This window comes from Oncorhynchus mykiss, chromosome 3 (genome assembly GCF_013265735.2).
Source record: "Oncorhynchus mykiss isolate Arlee chromosome 3, USDA_OmykA_1.1, whole genome shotgun sequence".
In the NCBI taxonomy this organism is placed as follows: domain Eukaryota; kingdom Metazoa; phylum Chordata; class Actinopteri; order Salmoniformes; family Salmonidae; genus Oncorhynchus; species Oncorhynchus mykiss.
This window is the reverse complement of record NC_048567.1, coordinates 34,139,234-34,156,623: the sequence shown is the minus strand read 5'-3', so window position 1 is coordinate 34,156,623 and position 17,390 is coordinate 34,139,234. Positions and strand designations below refer to the sequence as shown.

Genomic DNA, 17,390 nt, shown 5'->3' with positions numbered 1-17,390 from the left:
TATGGTTCTCAATCAGAGGCAGGTGTCATTAGTTGTCTCTGATTGAGAATCATACTTAGGTAGCCTGGGTTTCACTGTGTGTTTGTGGGTGATTGTTCCTGTCTTTGTGTTTGCACCAGATAGGGCTGTTTTGAGTTCTCACGTTTCTTGTTTTCGTTAGTTTGTTCATGTATAGTGTCTTCATTAAATTACAATGAACAACCACCACGCTGCGTTTTGGTCCGCCTCAACTTCACAACAAGAGAATCGTTACATGTGTTGCGTGAAAAAACGGCATATTTTAGAGTGACCTTTTATTGTCCCCAGCACAAGGGGCACCTGCATAATGATCATGCTGTTTAATCAGCTTCTCAATATGACACAACTGTCAGGTGGATGTAATGTATTATCTTGGAAAAGGAGAAATACTGACTAACAAGGGATGTAAACACATTTGTGTTTTTTTTACATAGAACCCAAAAGGGTTCGACCTGGAACCAAAAGGGTTCTCCAAAGGGTAACCCTTTTAGGTTTTTGATAGCACCTTTTGTGCTAAGAGTGTACCCTGCACGTAAAAAAAAATGTGTTGTCGTGTGTGTGTACACCATTATATTTGTTAAGTTGCAACTGAAATGTACAGTGTTCTGTTGTGTGCTCTGCAGGTGACAGTGTCCAATCTAGGGGACGGTTGTGTCACCCACTTTGCGGGGACATCCAGTGCTGCACCCATCGCGGCCGGGATTCTGGCTCTTGTCCTGGAGGCCAAGTAAGCCTTGGTCATCCTCTCCCCTCCTGACCCTTACTCAACTGTCACATCATTTTCTCCACTATCTGTTTTTCATCTACATTCCATGGCTTACTGTAGGTAGTTTGCTTTGCATCTATTAGTGGTCTTAGTTTCCCATCTTTATGTCTAAGTTCAAGTAGCTCCCTTTCTCTCTCCCTGTCTATTTGTGCAAGTGTTCTCTCTCTCTCTCTCTCTCTCTCTCTCTCTCTCTCTCTCTCTCTCTCTCTCTCTCTCTCTCCTCTATACTCGACGGGTATCCTACAAAGCAATTTTGAGGAGTTAGCGAGGGAACTTTGGTCAATTGACTTTTGGTCAATCCTTCTCTCTCTCTCTCGCTCTCTCTCTCTCTCTCTCTCTCTCTCTCTCTCTCTCTCTCTCTCTCTCTCTCTCTCTCTCTCTCTCTCTCTCTCTCTCATTCAGATTGCTTTATTGCCAAAGCAATATTGTAGTACAGTATTTCAGTAAATACAGTACAATGCAATGAGGATAATGAAATACAGTTAGCCTTGCAGTTAAGAGCGCTGGACCAGTAACCAAAAGGTCGCTGGTTCAAGTCCTCGAGATGACTAGGTGAAAAGTCTGTCGATGTGCCCTTCAGCAAGGCACTTAACCCTAATTGCTCCGGTAAGTCCCTCTGGATAAGAGCGTTTACTAAAATGTAATAACAATAGTTAATTTCAGTAGTAGTAGTAATAACACTAGATAAAGTATACAGGCACAACACTACTGCTGTTGTATTGTGTCATATTTGGTCAATTCATTTAATTTAATAAGATAAACAATGGCTAATAAATGAATAACAAAATGTAAGAGGATGATGGTTACACTATGTATTGCTTGTAAGTTATATGCAATGTAAAAACTCCAGGGAATGAATGTTCATGGGATGTCCCTCAGGCTATGGCAATCATATACAGTTGAAGTTTACCTAAAAACTTGTTTTTCAACCGATCCACAAATTTCTTGTTAACACACTACAGCTTTGGCAAGTCAGTTAGGACATCTACTTTATGAAAGACACAAGTCATTTTTCTAACAATTGTTTACAGACAGATTATTTCACTTACTGTATCACAATTCCAGTGGGTCAGAAGTTTACATACACTACACTGTGCCTTTAAACAGCTTGGAAAATGTCAGAAAATGATGTCATGGCTTTAGAAGCTTCTGTTAGGCTAATTGACATAGTTTGAGTCAATTGGAGGTGTACCTGTGGATGTATTTCAAGGCCTACCTTCAAACTCAGCGCCTCTTCATTTTCCGATGAAAAGAAAAGAAATCAGCCAAGACCTCAGAAAGTCTGGTTCATCCTTGGGAGCAACGTTCATCTGTACAAACAATAGTACACAAGTATAAACACCATGGGTCCACGCAGCCTTGATACTGCTCAGGAAGGAGACGCGTTCTGTCTCCTAGAGATGAATGTACTCTGGTGTGAAAAGTGCAAATCAATCCCAGAACAACAGCAAAGGACCTTGTGAGATACTGGAGGAAACAAGTACAAAAGTATCTATATCCACAGTAAAACGAGTCCTATATCGACATAACCTGAAAGGCCGCTCAGCAAGGAAAAGGCCACTGCTCCAAAACCATCATAAAAAAGCCAGACAACTGCACATGGGGACGAAGATCGTACTTTTTTGGAGAAATGACCACTGGTCAGATGAAAAAAAAATAGAATTGTTTGGCCATAAAGACCATCGTTATGTTTGGAGGAAAAAGGGAGAGGGACTGGTGCAAGCCGAAGAACACCATCCCAATCGTGAAGCACGGGGGTGGCAGCATCATGTTGTGGGGGTGCTTTGCTGCAAGAGGGACTGGTGCACTTAACAAAATAGATGGAATTATGAGGAGGAAAATTATGTGGATATATTGAAGCAACATCTCAAGACATCAGTCAGGAAGTTAAAGCTTGGTCGCAAATGGGTCTTCCAAATGGACAATGACCTCAAGCACACTTCCAAAGTTGTGGCAAAATGGCTTAAAGGACAACAAAGTCAAGGTATTGGAGTGGCCGCCACAAAGCCCTGACCTCAGTCCTATAGAACATTTGTGGGCAGAACTGAAAAAGCATGTGTGAGCAAGGAGGCCTACAAACCCAACTCAGTTACACCAGCTCTGTCAGGAGGAATGGGCCAAAATTCACCCAACTTATTGTGGGAAGCTTGTGGAAGGCTACCCTAAACGTTTGAGCCAAGTTAAACAATTTAAAGGCAATGCTACCAAATATTAATTGAGTGTATGTAAACTTCTAACCCACTGGGAATGTGATGAAAAGAAATCAAAACTGAAATAAATCATTCTCTCTACTATTCTTCTGACATTTCACATTCTTAAAACTAAAGTGGTGATCCTAACTGACCTAAAACAGGGAATTTTTACTAGGATTAAATGTCAGGAATGATGAAAAACTGAGTTTAAATGTATTTGGCCAAGGTGTATGTAATCTTCCGACTTCAAATTCTTATGATATGATATGTACAGTTGTTCTTAACTGACTTGCCTAGTTAAATAAAGGTAAAATAAATAAAATAAAAAATATCTGGCAGTACAATTTGCGATTTCTCCGTCACCCAGAATAACAGCTGACATAGGGGACTCATCAGGTTACAGCCCTTGGGTTTCCAGCGCTTTGAATTGAATGGGTGTTTTGGGGCTTCATTTCAAATGGTGCTAAATTGTTTGTGTACTTTCCTTAATATTTACAATTCAAGGGAATCTTCCAAGTTCTGCTCTGCGTGCATTATTTGGTACTTTCTATTGGATTTTTTAGGACAATTCTGCAGAAATCTTTACGTGGATATTCTATTGGGTTTCTCTCCCAATGATTATAATCAGGCTGGACCCCACATTTCGCTTCCATATATATTGCAATTGGTAAAATTACACTACTGAATATTTTGCTCCAGATCTGGTTAGGAATATTTATTTTGGAGAATTTTCTTTTTATGGAATAGAAGCTTTGCAGCTTTTTATTTTAGAGCGTTCACTCCCAGATCAAATCCACCAAGAGGCACAGATTCTTTTGTCTCAGGTAGTTGTACCATTGGGCACGTCAAATATCTCATTCCAAAATCATGGGCAATAATATGGAGTTGGTTCCCCCTTTGCTGTTATAACAGCCTCTATTCTTCTGCAAAGGCTTTCCACTAAATGTTGGAACATCGCTGCAGGGACTTGCTTCCATTCATCTACAAGAGCATTGGTGAGGTCGAGCAACGATGTTGGGCAATTAGGTCTGGCTCGCAGTCGGCGTTCCAATTCATCCCAAAGGTGTTTGATGGGGTTGAGGTCAGGGCTCAGGGCAGGCCAGTCAAGTTCTTCCACATCATTTCTGTATGACCTCGCTTTGTGCACTGTCATACTGAAACAGGAAAGGGCCTTCCCCAAAATATTGCCACAAAGTTGGAAGCACATAATCATCTAGAATGTTATTGTATGCTGTAGTGTTAAGATTTCCCTTTACTGGCACTAAGAGGGCTAGCCCGAACCATGAAAAACAGCCCCAGACCATTATTCCTCCTCCACCAAACTTTATAGTTAGCACTATGCATTCGGGCAGGTAGCGTTCTCCTGGCATCCGCCAAACCCAGATTTTTCCGTTGGACTGCCAGGTTGTGAAGCTTGATTCATCACATGCACATGGTGATCTTGGGCTTAGGATGATCGGCCATGGAAACCCATTTCATGAAGCTCCCGAAAAACAGTTATTGTGCTGACGTTGCTTCCAGAGGCAGTTTGGAACTGTTGCAAGTGTTGCAACAGCGGACAGACGATTTTTACGCTCTAGGCGCTTCAGCACTCAGCAGTCCAATTCTGTGAGCTTGTGTGGCCTACCACTTCACAGCTGAGCCTTTGCTGCCCCTAGATGTTTCCACTTCCACAATAACATCACTCACAGTTGCCCGGGGCAGCTCTAGCAAGGCAGACATTTGATGAACTGACTTGTTGGAAAGGTGGCATCCTATGATGGTGCCAGCTTGAAAGTCACTGAGCTCTTCAGTAATGTCATGTTTGTCTATGGAGATTGCATGGCTGTGTACTTGATTTTATACACCTGTCAGCAACGGGTGTGACTGAAATAGCAGAATCCATCGATTTGAAGGGGTGTCCATATACTTTAGTATATGTAATGTATTTCCTAATTTCCTAATCTCTCTCGCTCTCTCTCTCTCTCTCTCTCTCTCGCTCTCGCTCTCTTTCTGCACTGCGCTGGTATGTGGACTTGGGCCCTTGTCGTGATTGTAGCTCTGTAACTTTGTAGCTGTCCGTGGCGTCTGCCTGCTGCCGTTCCTCAGTGTTATTGATGAGCCCGGGGCAGGGCTTTACCGCTCCACCTGTCACGCCACGCTGGCCCAGTCTCGCCCGCTTGGCTGTAAAATGGTCCGGAGGTCCCCTGGGCGAGTTGTGCTCCCAGGACATTACTGGTTAAGGGCTTGTATGACCTGCACCTATATATCACATCTCAGGGCTGATATTCCCCTCACGTCTTAATGGAGCTGAGCAGAGCACATGCACACACACACACACACACACACACACACACACACACACACACACACAGACACACACACACACATACTGTCATAACACCCACAACCTCACCAGCAGAGTACAAAAAAACACACACACTGTGCAATTAAAATAATTATCTCTGTCTACTCTCCCAACTCTTTCCTCCTGGTTCAATGTGTTGACTCCAAATCTCTTTTCCAGTTTTACTTTAGTCCCTCTATGTAAATATCACATATTTCATTCCATCCTTTCATCAGCTTTTTAATATTCTGTACGTCTATTTCAATCTGTACGTCTATTTCAATCTTTTACATTCTCAAAATTCCCAACACCATTTTTGGCTACTTTGCCTCTTCACTAGTTCTCTCAACCTCTGTTCATTCCCTCCATCTTCAGTCCACCTTTAATCGTCCCTCTCTTTTACCCGATCCCCGACACTCTTAGAGTCTGTCTGTACCGCTCCAGTCTCCCAGCACCAATAACAACCCCACGCTCTACCCTTACATTTACTGTATTATATTACAACTGTATTTAACCAGACAAGTCAGCTGAGAACCAGTTCCTATGTACAGTTATGGCCTGGCCAGTGGCGAGACGAAAGCATGTCCTGTCACTCTGTTTGTGTGTGAGTATGTGGTGTGACTCTGTGGTCAGGTTATTAATGGAGGATGTGTGTGAGAGATGATTCCTCATTAACCCCAGTGGCCAGTGCTCAGCTAGGGGTCAGCCAGTCCCGCTCTGGGAAAGGCCCCGTATTCAAACACATGAACGCAAACAAATTATCTTTTAATTTGCTCCAATCGCAGTGGACTGACAGTTCTTTCTCTCTTTCTCTCTCTCTCTCTCTCTGGCTCTCTCCAACTCCACACCCCTTTTCACCCTCTCTTTCTCTCTCTCCCTGCCTCTGTCTGTTCCAACCCTGTTTCTTCTTTCTCTCTCCCCTTCTGTCGCCTGTCTCCCGCTCTGCGTTGTTCGTCTTCATCTGTCTGTCTCTCTGTCTGAGCCACTGAGAGCAGGATAGCAGGGTGCTCTATAGGGGTTGGTGTAATCAGCTCGGGTTCTCAGTGGGGACAGCACATGTGAAAGAGGATCCACCCCTCTAATTGGTCTCAACTCAAACACTCCCTGAGACACAAACTGATGATTGGGGTATTTTGTGTGGTGTGAGTATTATCAGGGCCTTAAATGCAACGATCCCTGGACCTCACCCACAACCTCAGAAACACACTAAAAGACAGGATCTTCGTAATCTCTGCTCCGCTCTCCCTGCTCTGTCTCCATTATGTCCCTATTAATCCTCCCAGAAATGAGCCAGAGTCATAGGAACTCTCCACACTTGGCCATAATCTTTTAGTGTGGTGTACTTTAAGCCTAAGTGAGCCCATTTGGAGTGACTGTGCGCAGACTAGGATTCTCCCTATCTGTTATCTGCACAAGTGTTACTAATGGTTTTATCAATTAGGCCTCGTCCAATAACTAACTACATGCCTGTGATCTCCTTTAAATACAACCAGCGCAGTGCTGATTTGTGTAGTTAATGAGTGTGCGGGTGTGTGTCAGACTGTGTGTTGGTGTGTGTAAGCGACTCTGTATGTTCTCTCTCTCTCTCTCTCTCTCTCTCTCTCTCTCTCTCTCTCTCTCTCTCTCTCTCTCTCTCTCACTCACTTTCCAATAAGGTTGGATGTGCTTCTTCAGAAGATCCTAATGCGATGTGTACCCTAGCTGAAGATATGTTTGCTTCCTAAGATGAGATAGTCAAGCCCAGGCTAGAGTGCCATGTTCTAACAGATCATACCCTCCTGAATAACAAGCATCACACTTATCACACAGATATACCCCTCAGTCATTGCTCCAAATATGAAAAACTGGAAATATTGATCACTGTACTGTATGCATGCTTTGCAAATATATATATATATACACAGTTGAAGTTGGAAGTTTACATACACATTAGCCAAATACATTTACACTCAGTTTTTCACAATTCCTGACATTTAATCCTAGGTGCTTTGTGATGGCCACTCCAATACCTTGACTTTGTTGTCCTTAAGCCATTTTGCCACAACTTTGGAAGAATGCTTGGGGTCATTGTCCATTTGGAAGGCCCATTTGTGACCAAGCTTTAACTCCCTGACTGATGTCTTGAGATGTTGCTTCAATATGTCCACGAAATTTTCCTACCTCATGATGCTATCTATTTTGTGAAGTGCACCAGTCCCTCTTGCAGCAAAGCACCCCCACAACATGATGCTGCCACCCCTGTGCTTCATGGATGGGATGGTGTTCGTCTGCTTGCAAGCCTCTCCCTTTTTCCTCCAAACATAACGATGGTCATTATGGCCAAACAGTTCTATTTTTGTTTCATCAGACCAGAGGACATTTCTCCAAAAAGTACCATCTTTGTCCCCATGTGCAGTTGCAAACCGTAATCTGGCTTTTTTATGGCGGTTTTGGAGCAGTGGCTTCTTCCTTGCTGAGCAGACCTTTCAGGTTATGTCGATATAGGACTTGTTTTACTGTGGATATAGATACTTCTGTACCTGTTTCCTCCAGCATCTTCACAAGGTCCTTTGCTGTTGTTCTGGGATTGATTTGCACTTTTCGCACCAAAGTCCATTAATCTCTAGGAGACAGAATGCGTCTCCTTCCTGAGTGGTATGACGGCTGCGTGGTCCCATGGTGTTTATACTTGCATACTGTTGTTTTTACAGATGAACGTGGTACCTTCAGGCGTTTGGAAATTGCTCCCAATTTGCTCTACAATTCTATTTCTGAGGTCTTGGCTAATTTCTTTTGATTTTCCCATGATGTCAAGCAAAGAAGCACTGAGTTTGAAGGTAGGCCTTGAAATACATCCACAGGTACACCTCCAATTGACTCAAATGATGTCAATTATCCCAACAGAAGCTTCTAAAGCCGTGACATTTTCTGGAATTTTCCAAGCTGTTTAAAGGCACAGTCAACTTAGTGTATGTAAAATTCTGCCCCACTGGAATTGTGGTACAGTGAGTTATAAGTGAAATAATCTGCCTGTTAAAAATTGTTGGAAAAATAACTTGTGTCATGCACAAAGTAGATGTCCTAACTGACTTGCCAAAACTAAAGTTTGTGGAGTGGTTGAAAAACTAGTTTTAATGACTCCAATCTGAGTGTATGTAAACTTCCGACTTCAACTGTATATATATATATATATATATATATATATATATATATATATACAGTGCCTTGTGAAAGTATTCGGCCCCCTTGAACTTTGCGACCTTTTGCCACATTTCAGGCTTCAAACATAAAGATATAAAACTGTATTTTTTTGTGAAGAATCAACAACAAGTGGGACACAATCATGAAGTGGAACGACATTTATTGGATAGTTCAAACTTTTTAACAAATCAAAAACTGAAAAATTGGGCGTGCAAAATTATTCAGCCCCTTTACTTTCAGTGCAGCAAACTCTCTCCAGAAGTTCAATAAGGATCTCTGAATGATCCAATGTTGACCTAAATGACTAATGATGATAAATACAATCCACCTGTGTGTAATCAAGTCTCCGTATAAATGCACCTGCACTGTGATAGTCTCAGAGGTCCGTTAAAAGCGCAGAGAGCATCATGAAGAACAAGGAACACACCAGGCAGGTCCGAGATACTGTTGTGAAGAAGTTTAAAGCCGGATTTGGATACAAAAAGATTTCCCAAGCTTTAAACATCCCAAGGAGCACTGTGCAAGCGATAATATTGAAATGGAAGGAGTATCAGACCACTGCAAATCTACCAAGACCTGGCCGTCCCTCTAAACTTTCAGCTCATACAAGGAGAAGACTGATCAGAGATGCAGCCAAGAGGCCCATGATCACTCTGGATGAACTGCAGAGATCTACAGCTGAGGTGGGAGACTCTGTCCATAGGACAACAATCAGTCGTATATTGCACAAATCTGGCCTTTATGGAAGAGTGGCAAGAAGAAAGCCATTTCTTAAAGATATCCATAAAAAGTGTCGTTTAAAGTTTTCCACAAGCCACCTGGGAGACACACCAAACATGTGGAAGAAGGTGCTCTGGTCAGATGAAACCAAAATTGAACTTTTTGGCAACAATGCAAAACGTTATGTTTGGCGTAAAAGCAACACAGCTGAACACACCATCCCCACTGTCAAACATGGTGGTGGCAGCATCATGGTTTGGGCCTGCTTTTCTTCAGCAGGGACAGGGAAGATGGTTAAAATTGATGGGAAGATGGATGGAGCCAAATACAGGACCATTCTGGAAGAAAACCTGATGGAGTCTGCAAAAGACCTGAGACTGGGACGGAGATTTGTCTTCCAACAAGACAATGATCCAAAACATAAAGCAAAATCTACAATGGAATGGTTCAAAAATAAACATATCCAGGTGTTAGAATGGCCAAGTCAAAGTCCAGACCTGAATCCAATCGAGAATCTGTGGAAAGAACTGAAAACTGCTGTTCACAAATGCTCTCCATCCAACCTCACTGAGCTCGAGCTGTTTTGCAAGGAGGAATGGGAAAAAAATGTCAGTCTCTCGATGTGCAAAACTGATAGAGACATACCCCAAGCGACTTACAGCTGTAATCGCAGCAAAAGGTGGCGCTACAAAGTATTAACTTAAGGGGGCTGAATCATTTTGCACGCCCAATTTTTCAGTTTTTGATTTGTTAAAAAAGTTTGAAATATCCAATAAATGTCGTTCCACTTCATGATTGTGTCCCACTTGTTGTTGATTCTTCACAAAAAAATACAGTTTTATATCTTTATGTTTGAAGCCTGAAATGTGGCAAAAGGTCGCAAAGTTCAAGGGGGCCGAATACTTTCGCAAGGCACTGTATATATATACAATATATATATATATATAGATCAGCACTTTTATCACTTTCTTTTCCTCAACCTTTTTACTTACCCTAGTTTTTATTTTTCCCTTCTCCTCTTTTCCTCCCTGTAGCCTCCCCAGTGCAGAAATAAATTGTTTATTGTTGATTTGCTCTGTCTTCATGTAAATGATTAAACAGGGACAGTGTTATTCCTGTAGGTTCTGACCCTCTCTCTCTCTCTCTCTCTCTCTCTCTCTCTCTCTCGCTCTCTCTCTCTCTCTCTCTCTCTCTCTCTCTCTCTATCTGTGTGTTTCTCTCTCTTCCTCTCTCTCTCTCTCTCTCTCTCTCTCTCTCTCTCTCTCTCTCTCTCTCTCTCTCTCTCTATCTGTGTGTTTCTCTCTCTTTCTCTCTCTCTCTCTCTCTCTCTCTCTCTCTCTCTCTCTCTCTCTCTCTCTATCTGTGTGTTTCTCTCTCTTTCTCTCTCTCTCTCTCTCTCTCTCTCTCTCTCTCTCTCTCTCTCTCTCTCTCTCTCTATCTGTGTGTTTCTCTCTCTTTCTCTCTCTCTCCCTGTGTCTCTCTATCTGTCTCTCTCTCTCTTTATCTATCTCTCTGTGTGTCTCTCTCTGTCTCTCTCTCTCTCTCTATCTCTCTCTCTCTCTCTCTGCACCATATATACCTCCTGTGGGCTGGACACTCTGTCCTTGTGGCTCTCCCCCTCCTCACCCCATCCTCTTCCCCCTGCCCAGACCCTGTGTGTGTGATAAATTATTTGTGGGCATGCTCCGAGGGCCCAGGGCTGCTCATTCCTACACACAGAGGGGCCGCATTGATCCGGCCTGTGGTTCAACTTAATTGGAAACACAGTTAAACCATCAAGCTAGAGACACACTCGAAAACATATACACACACACACGCACATATGCATACGCACAGCTATACACAGCACCAGCAATATACTCCAGCATGCACACACAGATTCACACGAAACATCTTCCCTTATTAGGGGGCAAAAAATAAACACAGAGCATTCACTTGGAAATAACTCTTACAGATATCAGACACTCACAGCTCCTGTACTCGCCAGCATGCACAGATGCACACACACATAAAACACACGAGCATCCGCGGGCATACACACACACACACACACACACACACACACACCCTACACCGTTAAACATGCATGCTATTCCTAACCAGCAGCAGTAAAGAGGAGTAACAGTAAACAGTGGAGTAATAAGAAGGCCAGGGTTATTGATCTGCCCAGCACACTGACTATCATACAGCTAATAGATTACATCAAACGCATCAGAGCAGTCAATGAGGAGTGATCCTATTAACTGGGGATTTGTAAACAGTTGTGTGTTCACTCACTCAGACGTCTGCCCAGGGTTTGGGAGGGTTTGTGGGGCTTGGCAAGTGGACAGAGGGTGGCTGCTATGGGGGGTTTTGGGGCATATTTAGTAGTTCTGTCTCTGGCTGTCCTGGGTAAAATGCCAGGAGATATTCTGAGCTTTCTGAGGCCCAAACCCTGCTTTCTGCTGTGGCCCAAACCCTGCTCATGCCTGTAGGGGGGGAAACAGAGATGTGGTGCCAAGACAGAGAGAAAGAGAGAATGAGAGAGAGAGAGAGACAGAGAGAAAGAGAGAATGAGAGAGAGAGAGAGAGAGAGAGAGAGAGAGAGAGAGAGAGAGAGAGAGAGAGAGAGAGAGAGAGAGAAAAGAAAGAGGGAACAAGAGGAAGAACACCCACCTACAAATATACAGATAAATTACATCAGGTTCCCAGCCAATAGTGTGTTTTTAAGGGCAAAATGCTCTTTTCCAAATAAATAGATCTGTGTCACTGTGTGCTAAGAGACAGAGAAATCCGCGCCAGGGTTCAATAATTAATTCCTGAGTCGAGGGTTTTGGAGAGGCGCTGATTGGGCTGATTTTTTTTTATTCTGTTATGATACAAAGGAGGCCGTTTGAAGTAATTTGTCCCAGAGAGAGCAGCTTGGAATACCATACAAGCTTTGATTTAGCAAAGCAAATTTAATTTCGTTTGCTTTATGCAAACCAGCCGGGGCCGGGGGGGGGGGGGGGACTTCTCTGATTTCACCGGAGGGGTGGGGGATGGAGGAGGGGAGGTGGAGGGGGCGTAGGGGGGGGGGGGGGGGGAGTGCACGCCAACCCGAATCACGCCACAGCACTGCCTATATTTAATACGGCACACACACACACTGTGAGCAACAGTTCAGAAGTAGAAAGCCCAGCTCCCCACTCTGGAGCCCTTTGAAATCAAAGCTTAAAATAATTGAGTGTGCCGTGCTCTCCTTTTGTTTTATTTTTGATCTTTTCTATTATTAGTGGTATTCCTCCTGTGGTGTTCTGTTTAGCAGTCGCCGGTTGAACTTGCTGGTTGCCAGTTTTTGTTGTTTGTTTTGTTTTCCATTGTAAAGGAAAGCTTTTTGAACGCATTTCCCCCCTATATGTGACTGGAATGGCTCGGTTGGACTGTCTGATATTTCCTACCCGTAGATTACGTCTTCCAGCACAACCACTATTTTGAAACCGAAACACTGGGACATTGTAGATGGGCACAGTGCAGTTTGGCTACAAGCAGATTGTGTGGTGTAAAGGACAACCAACGTGTACAGTACGTGAGCTTGACACGGCGTCGCCACAACCAGATCAACCGCCTTTAATCAACTTTGTTGTGCCTTTGCGTGAGCAGACATGACAGCTTCTCTGCGGCTGTCGACGCCCACACCGGTGCTACTTAGTCCGGGAACTTAATGTTAGAAATGGGTGGTCAACGCCGTTTTTAAGTTCCATTCAAGTCTATTTTCTTAGCCAGCAATAATGAGTGGATAAAGGGAGAAAACCCAATTTCCTTTATGCTTTTTTATATCCTGGGAAGGCTCTCCTTGACGACCCTTTGGTCTTTTGTTCGAGAAAACGGAGCTAATATCCTCTAGCTCTCTGTGCAGTTTAAAGGTCTTAATTGGATTCCATTAGTATATTGCTTGACATGACACTTGAGTCTGCTGTATTAGAATACCCTGCTTGAGATTAAAAGTCTCCTCCATTCATTCTTTCCGCCAGCCCCTTTGTTACGTCTCCAATATACTTTGTTGAATTCGTAGTTTTCGCCAATGTTATTAAGCTTGAAATGACTTAAACAGATGATTTCACTTGTAGAAGAGGTGCAGTAATGGGCACAATGGCAGGCCCACATCTTCACGTGTGTCCACTTTCTCTGCTCAGCAAAATATACACGTGTTTCATAGCAAATCGTGTATAGCCTACATGTGTTTCTGTGTATGTCTCACATGTTCAACTCCTTCTAGATTTCGTCATAAGGGAGTATCAGGAGTATCATAAAGGAATGAATGCTTCTTGCTGTGGTTTGATGGAGTGTACAATACACATATTGTACATTCATGTATTGTACATTCATGATGATATTCGTCTTTATCTTCCCAGTCCTGACTTGACATGGAGGGATGTGCAGCATCTGATCGCCATGACGGCCAAGGTCCCCAACCCCAAAGAGCCAGGATGGAGTGTCAACGGAGCAGGGTACCACGTCCACGATAGGTACTAGTTCCACACACAGTGTAAACACACCACACACATCATGTGTGGTTCCCAAACCTTTTATAGTCCCGTATCCCTTCAAACATTCAACCTCCAGCTGAGTACCCCCTCTAGCACCAGGGTCAGCGCACTCTCAAATGTTGTTTTTTGCCATCATTGTAAGCCTGCCACACACACACACTATACGATACATTTGTTAAACATAAGAATGCGTGTGAGTTTTTGTCACAACCCGGCTCGTGGGAAGCTCTTATAGGAACAGGGCACAAATAATAATAAAATCATAATCCATAATTTTGCTCTTTCTTTATCCATCTTACACATGAAACCGTATGTGTTCATTGAACATGGTGAATTACTTACCACAGGTTAATGAGAAGGGTGTGCTGCAATGTTGGGTTGTATTGGAGAGTCTTAGTCTTAAATTATTTTCCACACACAGTCTGTGCCTGTATTTAGCTTTCATGTCAGTGAGGGCCGAGAATCCACTCTCACATAGGTACGATGGTTGCAAAGGGCATCAGTGTCTTAACAGAGCGATTTGCCAAATCAAGAAACTCGAGCGCAGCCCAATCCAGAAATCTGTCAGTGGCTTTTGATTCAATTCAATTTTCACAGAACCGCTTGTTGCAATTTTGATAAGGCTCTCTTGTTCATATATTGGTAAGTAGACTGGAGGCAGGGCATGAAAGGGATAACGAATCCAGTTGTTTGTGTCATCCGTTTCGGGAAAGTGCCTGCGTAATTGTGCACCCAACTCACTCAGGGGCTTCGCTAAATCACATTTGACAATTGTCCGTAAGCTTGAGTTAATTTACACACAAAAAAATCATACAATGGTGGAAAGACCTGTGTGTTGTCCTTGTTAATGCAGACAGAGAAGAGCTCCAACTTCTTAATCATAGCCTCAATTTTGTCCCGCACATTGAATATAGTTGCGGAAGGTCCCTGTTAATCCTAGATTCATTCAGGTGAGAAAAACATCACCCAGATAGACCAGTCGTGTGAGAAACTCATCATCATGGAAGCGGTCAAGCAAGTGAAAATTATGGTCAGTAAGAAAACTTTCAGCTTGTCTCTCAATTTTAAAAAAAACCTGTCAATACTTAACCAGCGCACTTCTTTCTGTATGTTGTAAAAGTGTTACATGGTCGCTGCCCATATCATTGCATAGTGCAGAAAATACGTGAGAGTTCAGGGGCCTTGCTTTAACAAAGTTAACCATTTTCACTGTAGTGTCCAAAACGTCTTTCAAGCTGTCAGGCCTTTCCTTTGCAGCAAGAGCCTCGCGGTGGAGGCTGCAGTGTACCTAAGTGGCGTCGGGAGCAAGTGCTTGCACACGTGTTACCACTCCACTATGTCTCCCTGTCATGACTCCTTGCCATGACTACCTGCATTTGACATTGCGTTGTTATTTCACTGAACACTAGATGGTTTAATTTTATTTTTGGCAGTGAAACAAGGCTACTCAGGCGAGAGAGAAAAAAATCACTCAAATACAGTGGGGCAAAAAAGTATTTAGTCAGCCACCAATATTGTGCAAGTTCTCCGACTTAAAAAGATGAGAGAGGCCTGTAATTTTCATCATAGGTACACTTCAACTATGACAGACAAAATGAGAAAAACAAATCCAGAAAATCACATTGTGGGATTTTTTATGAATTTATTTGCAAATTATGGTGGAAAATAAGTATTTGGTCAATAACAAAAGTTTATCTCAATACTTTGTTATATACCCTTTGTTGGCAATGACAGAGGTCAAACGTTTTCTGTAAGTCGTCACAAGGTTTTCACACACTGTTGCTGGTATTTTGGCCCATTCCTCCATGCAGATCTCCTTTAGAGCAGTGATGTTTTGGGGCTGTTGCTAGGCAACACAGACTTTCAACTCCCTCCAAAGATTTTCTATGGGGTTGAGATCTGGAAACTGGCTAGGCCACTCCGGGACCTTGAAATGCTTCTTACGAAGCCACTCCTTCGTTGCCCGGGCGGTGTGTTTGGGATCATTGTCATGCTGAAATACCCAGCCACGTTTCATCTTCAATGCCCTTGCTGATGGAAGGTTGATGGAGGTTTTCACTCAAAATCTCACGATACATGGCTCCATTCATTCTTTCCTGTACACGGATCAGTCGTCCTGGTCCCTTTGCAGAAAAACAGCCCCAAAGCATGATGTGTCCACCCCCATGCTTCACAGTAGGTATGGGGTTCTTTGGCTGCAACTCAGCATTCTTTGTCCTCCAAACACGACGAGTTGAGTTTTTACCAAAAAGTTATATTTTGGTTTCATCTGACCATATGCCATTCTCCCAATCTTCTTCTGGATCATCCAAATGCTCTCTAGCAAACTTCAGACGGGCCTGGACATGTGCTGACTTAAGCAGGGGGATTTGAGTCCCTGGCGACGTAGTGTGTTACTGATGGCAGGCTTTGTTACTTTGGCCCCAGCTCTCTGCAGGTCATTCACTAGGTCCCCCCGTGTGGTTCTGGGATTTTTGCTCACCGTTCTTGTTATCATTTTGACCCCACGGGGTGAGATCTTGCGTGGAGCCCCACATCGAGGGAGATTATCAGTGGTCTTGTATGTCTTCCATTTCCTAATAATTGCTCCCACAGTTGATTTCTTCAAACCAAGCTGCTTACCTATTGCAGATTCAGTCTTCCCAGCCTGGTGCAGGTCTACAATTTTGTTTATGGTGTCCTTTGACAGCTCTTTGGTCTTGGCCATAGTGGAGTTTGGAGTGTGACTGTTTGAGGTTGTGGACAGGGGTATTTTATACTGATAACAAGTTCAAACAGGTGCCATTAATACAGGTAATGAGTGGAGGACAGAGGAGCCTCTTAAAGAAGAAGTTACAGGTCTGTGAGAGCCAGAAATCTTGCTTGTTTGTAGGTGACCAAATACTTATTTTCCACCATAATTTGCAAATAAATTCATTAAAAATCCTTTTCTCATTTTGTCTGTCATACTTGAAGTGTACCTATGATGAAAATGACAGGCCTCTCTCATCTTTTAAATTGGGAGAACTTGCACAATTGGTGGCTGACTAAAGACTTTTTTGCCCCACTGTATATAGCCCCTTTGGAAAATACAAATGGACTGTTTGAAAATGTGAAGAAAAAAAAAACGTTAAAAAAATAAATAATTAAATGTGAATAACATTTTTATTTGGCGTACCCCCGGTGGCATTGCGCGTACCCCTGGGGTTTGTTCAACTACCGGGGGGAGTAAGGCGAGCTACTTACTAACTCAGGTTTGATCACTAGTGTCTCCTTTCATTTGTGGCACTGCTTTCCTGTGCTTCTCAAGTGCTGCTTAATTAGCCATATATACTGTAAGCCAAAGATCTGTACAGATTTATTATACTTTCATTCAAAATCTTTCTCTCGAGCCGCCAGTTCTGGTTATAGACCACACGTACACGGACCTATAGAGACATATAGATGACACACTTGACACTACCACAGAAGCAATTAATGGCAAAGATCAGAGGTTTACCCTCTATACATGTTTTATGGGGGTAGCGGTCATGACATTTCTCCGAACAGCTTTTTTCCGCTCGATCGAGATCTAAATTAAGTCGAGATCAGATCATGGAAACGCGCCAGGCAGAGATATGGTTCTGAAAGTAAAGTTAGCATTAGTAGACAAAGTAACTGTAATAATATTACCCAATTTGAAAAAGAATGCTACTTTACTC

At 43.1% G+C, this 17,390-nt stretch overlaps 1 protein-coding gene across 1 annotated transcript in view; it reads left to right on the top strand.

Annotated features, from left to right (window-relative positions):
* LOC110504035 (PC3-like endoprotease variant B) overlaps nt 1–17,390 on the top strand; it is a 159,762-nt gene that overhangs the window by 91,981 nt on the left and 50,391 nt on the right. Inside the window, exons 12-13 of the mRNA XM_036964818.1 lie at nt 642–745; nt 13,576–13,689. Of these exons, the coding sequence (XP_036820713.1) occupies nt 642–745; nt 13,576–13,689 (218 nt within the window). The remainder of the gene's footprint in view (nt 1–641; nt 746–13,575; nt 13,690–17,390) is intronic.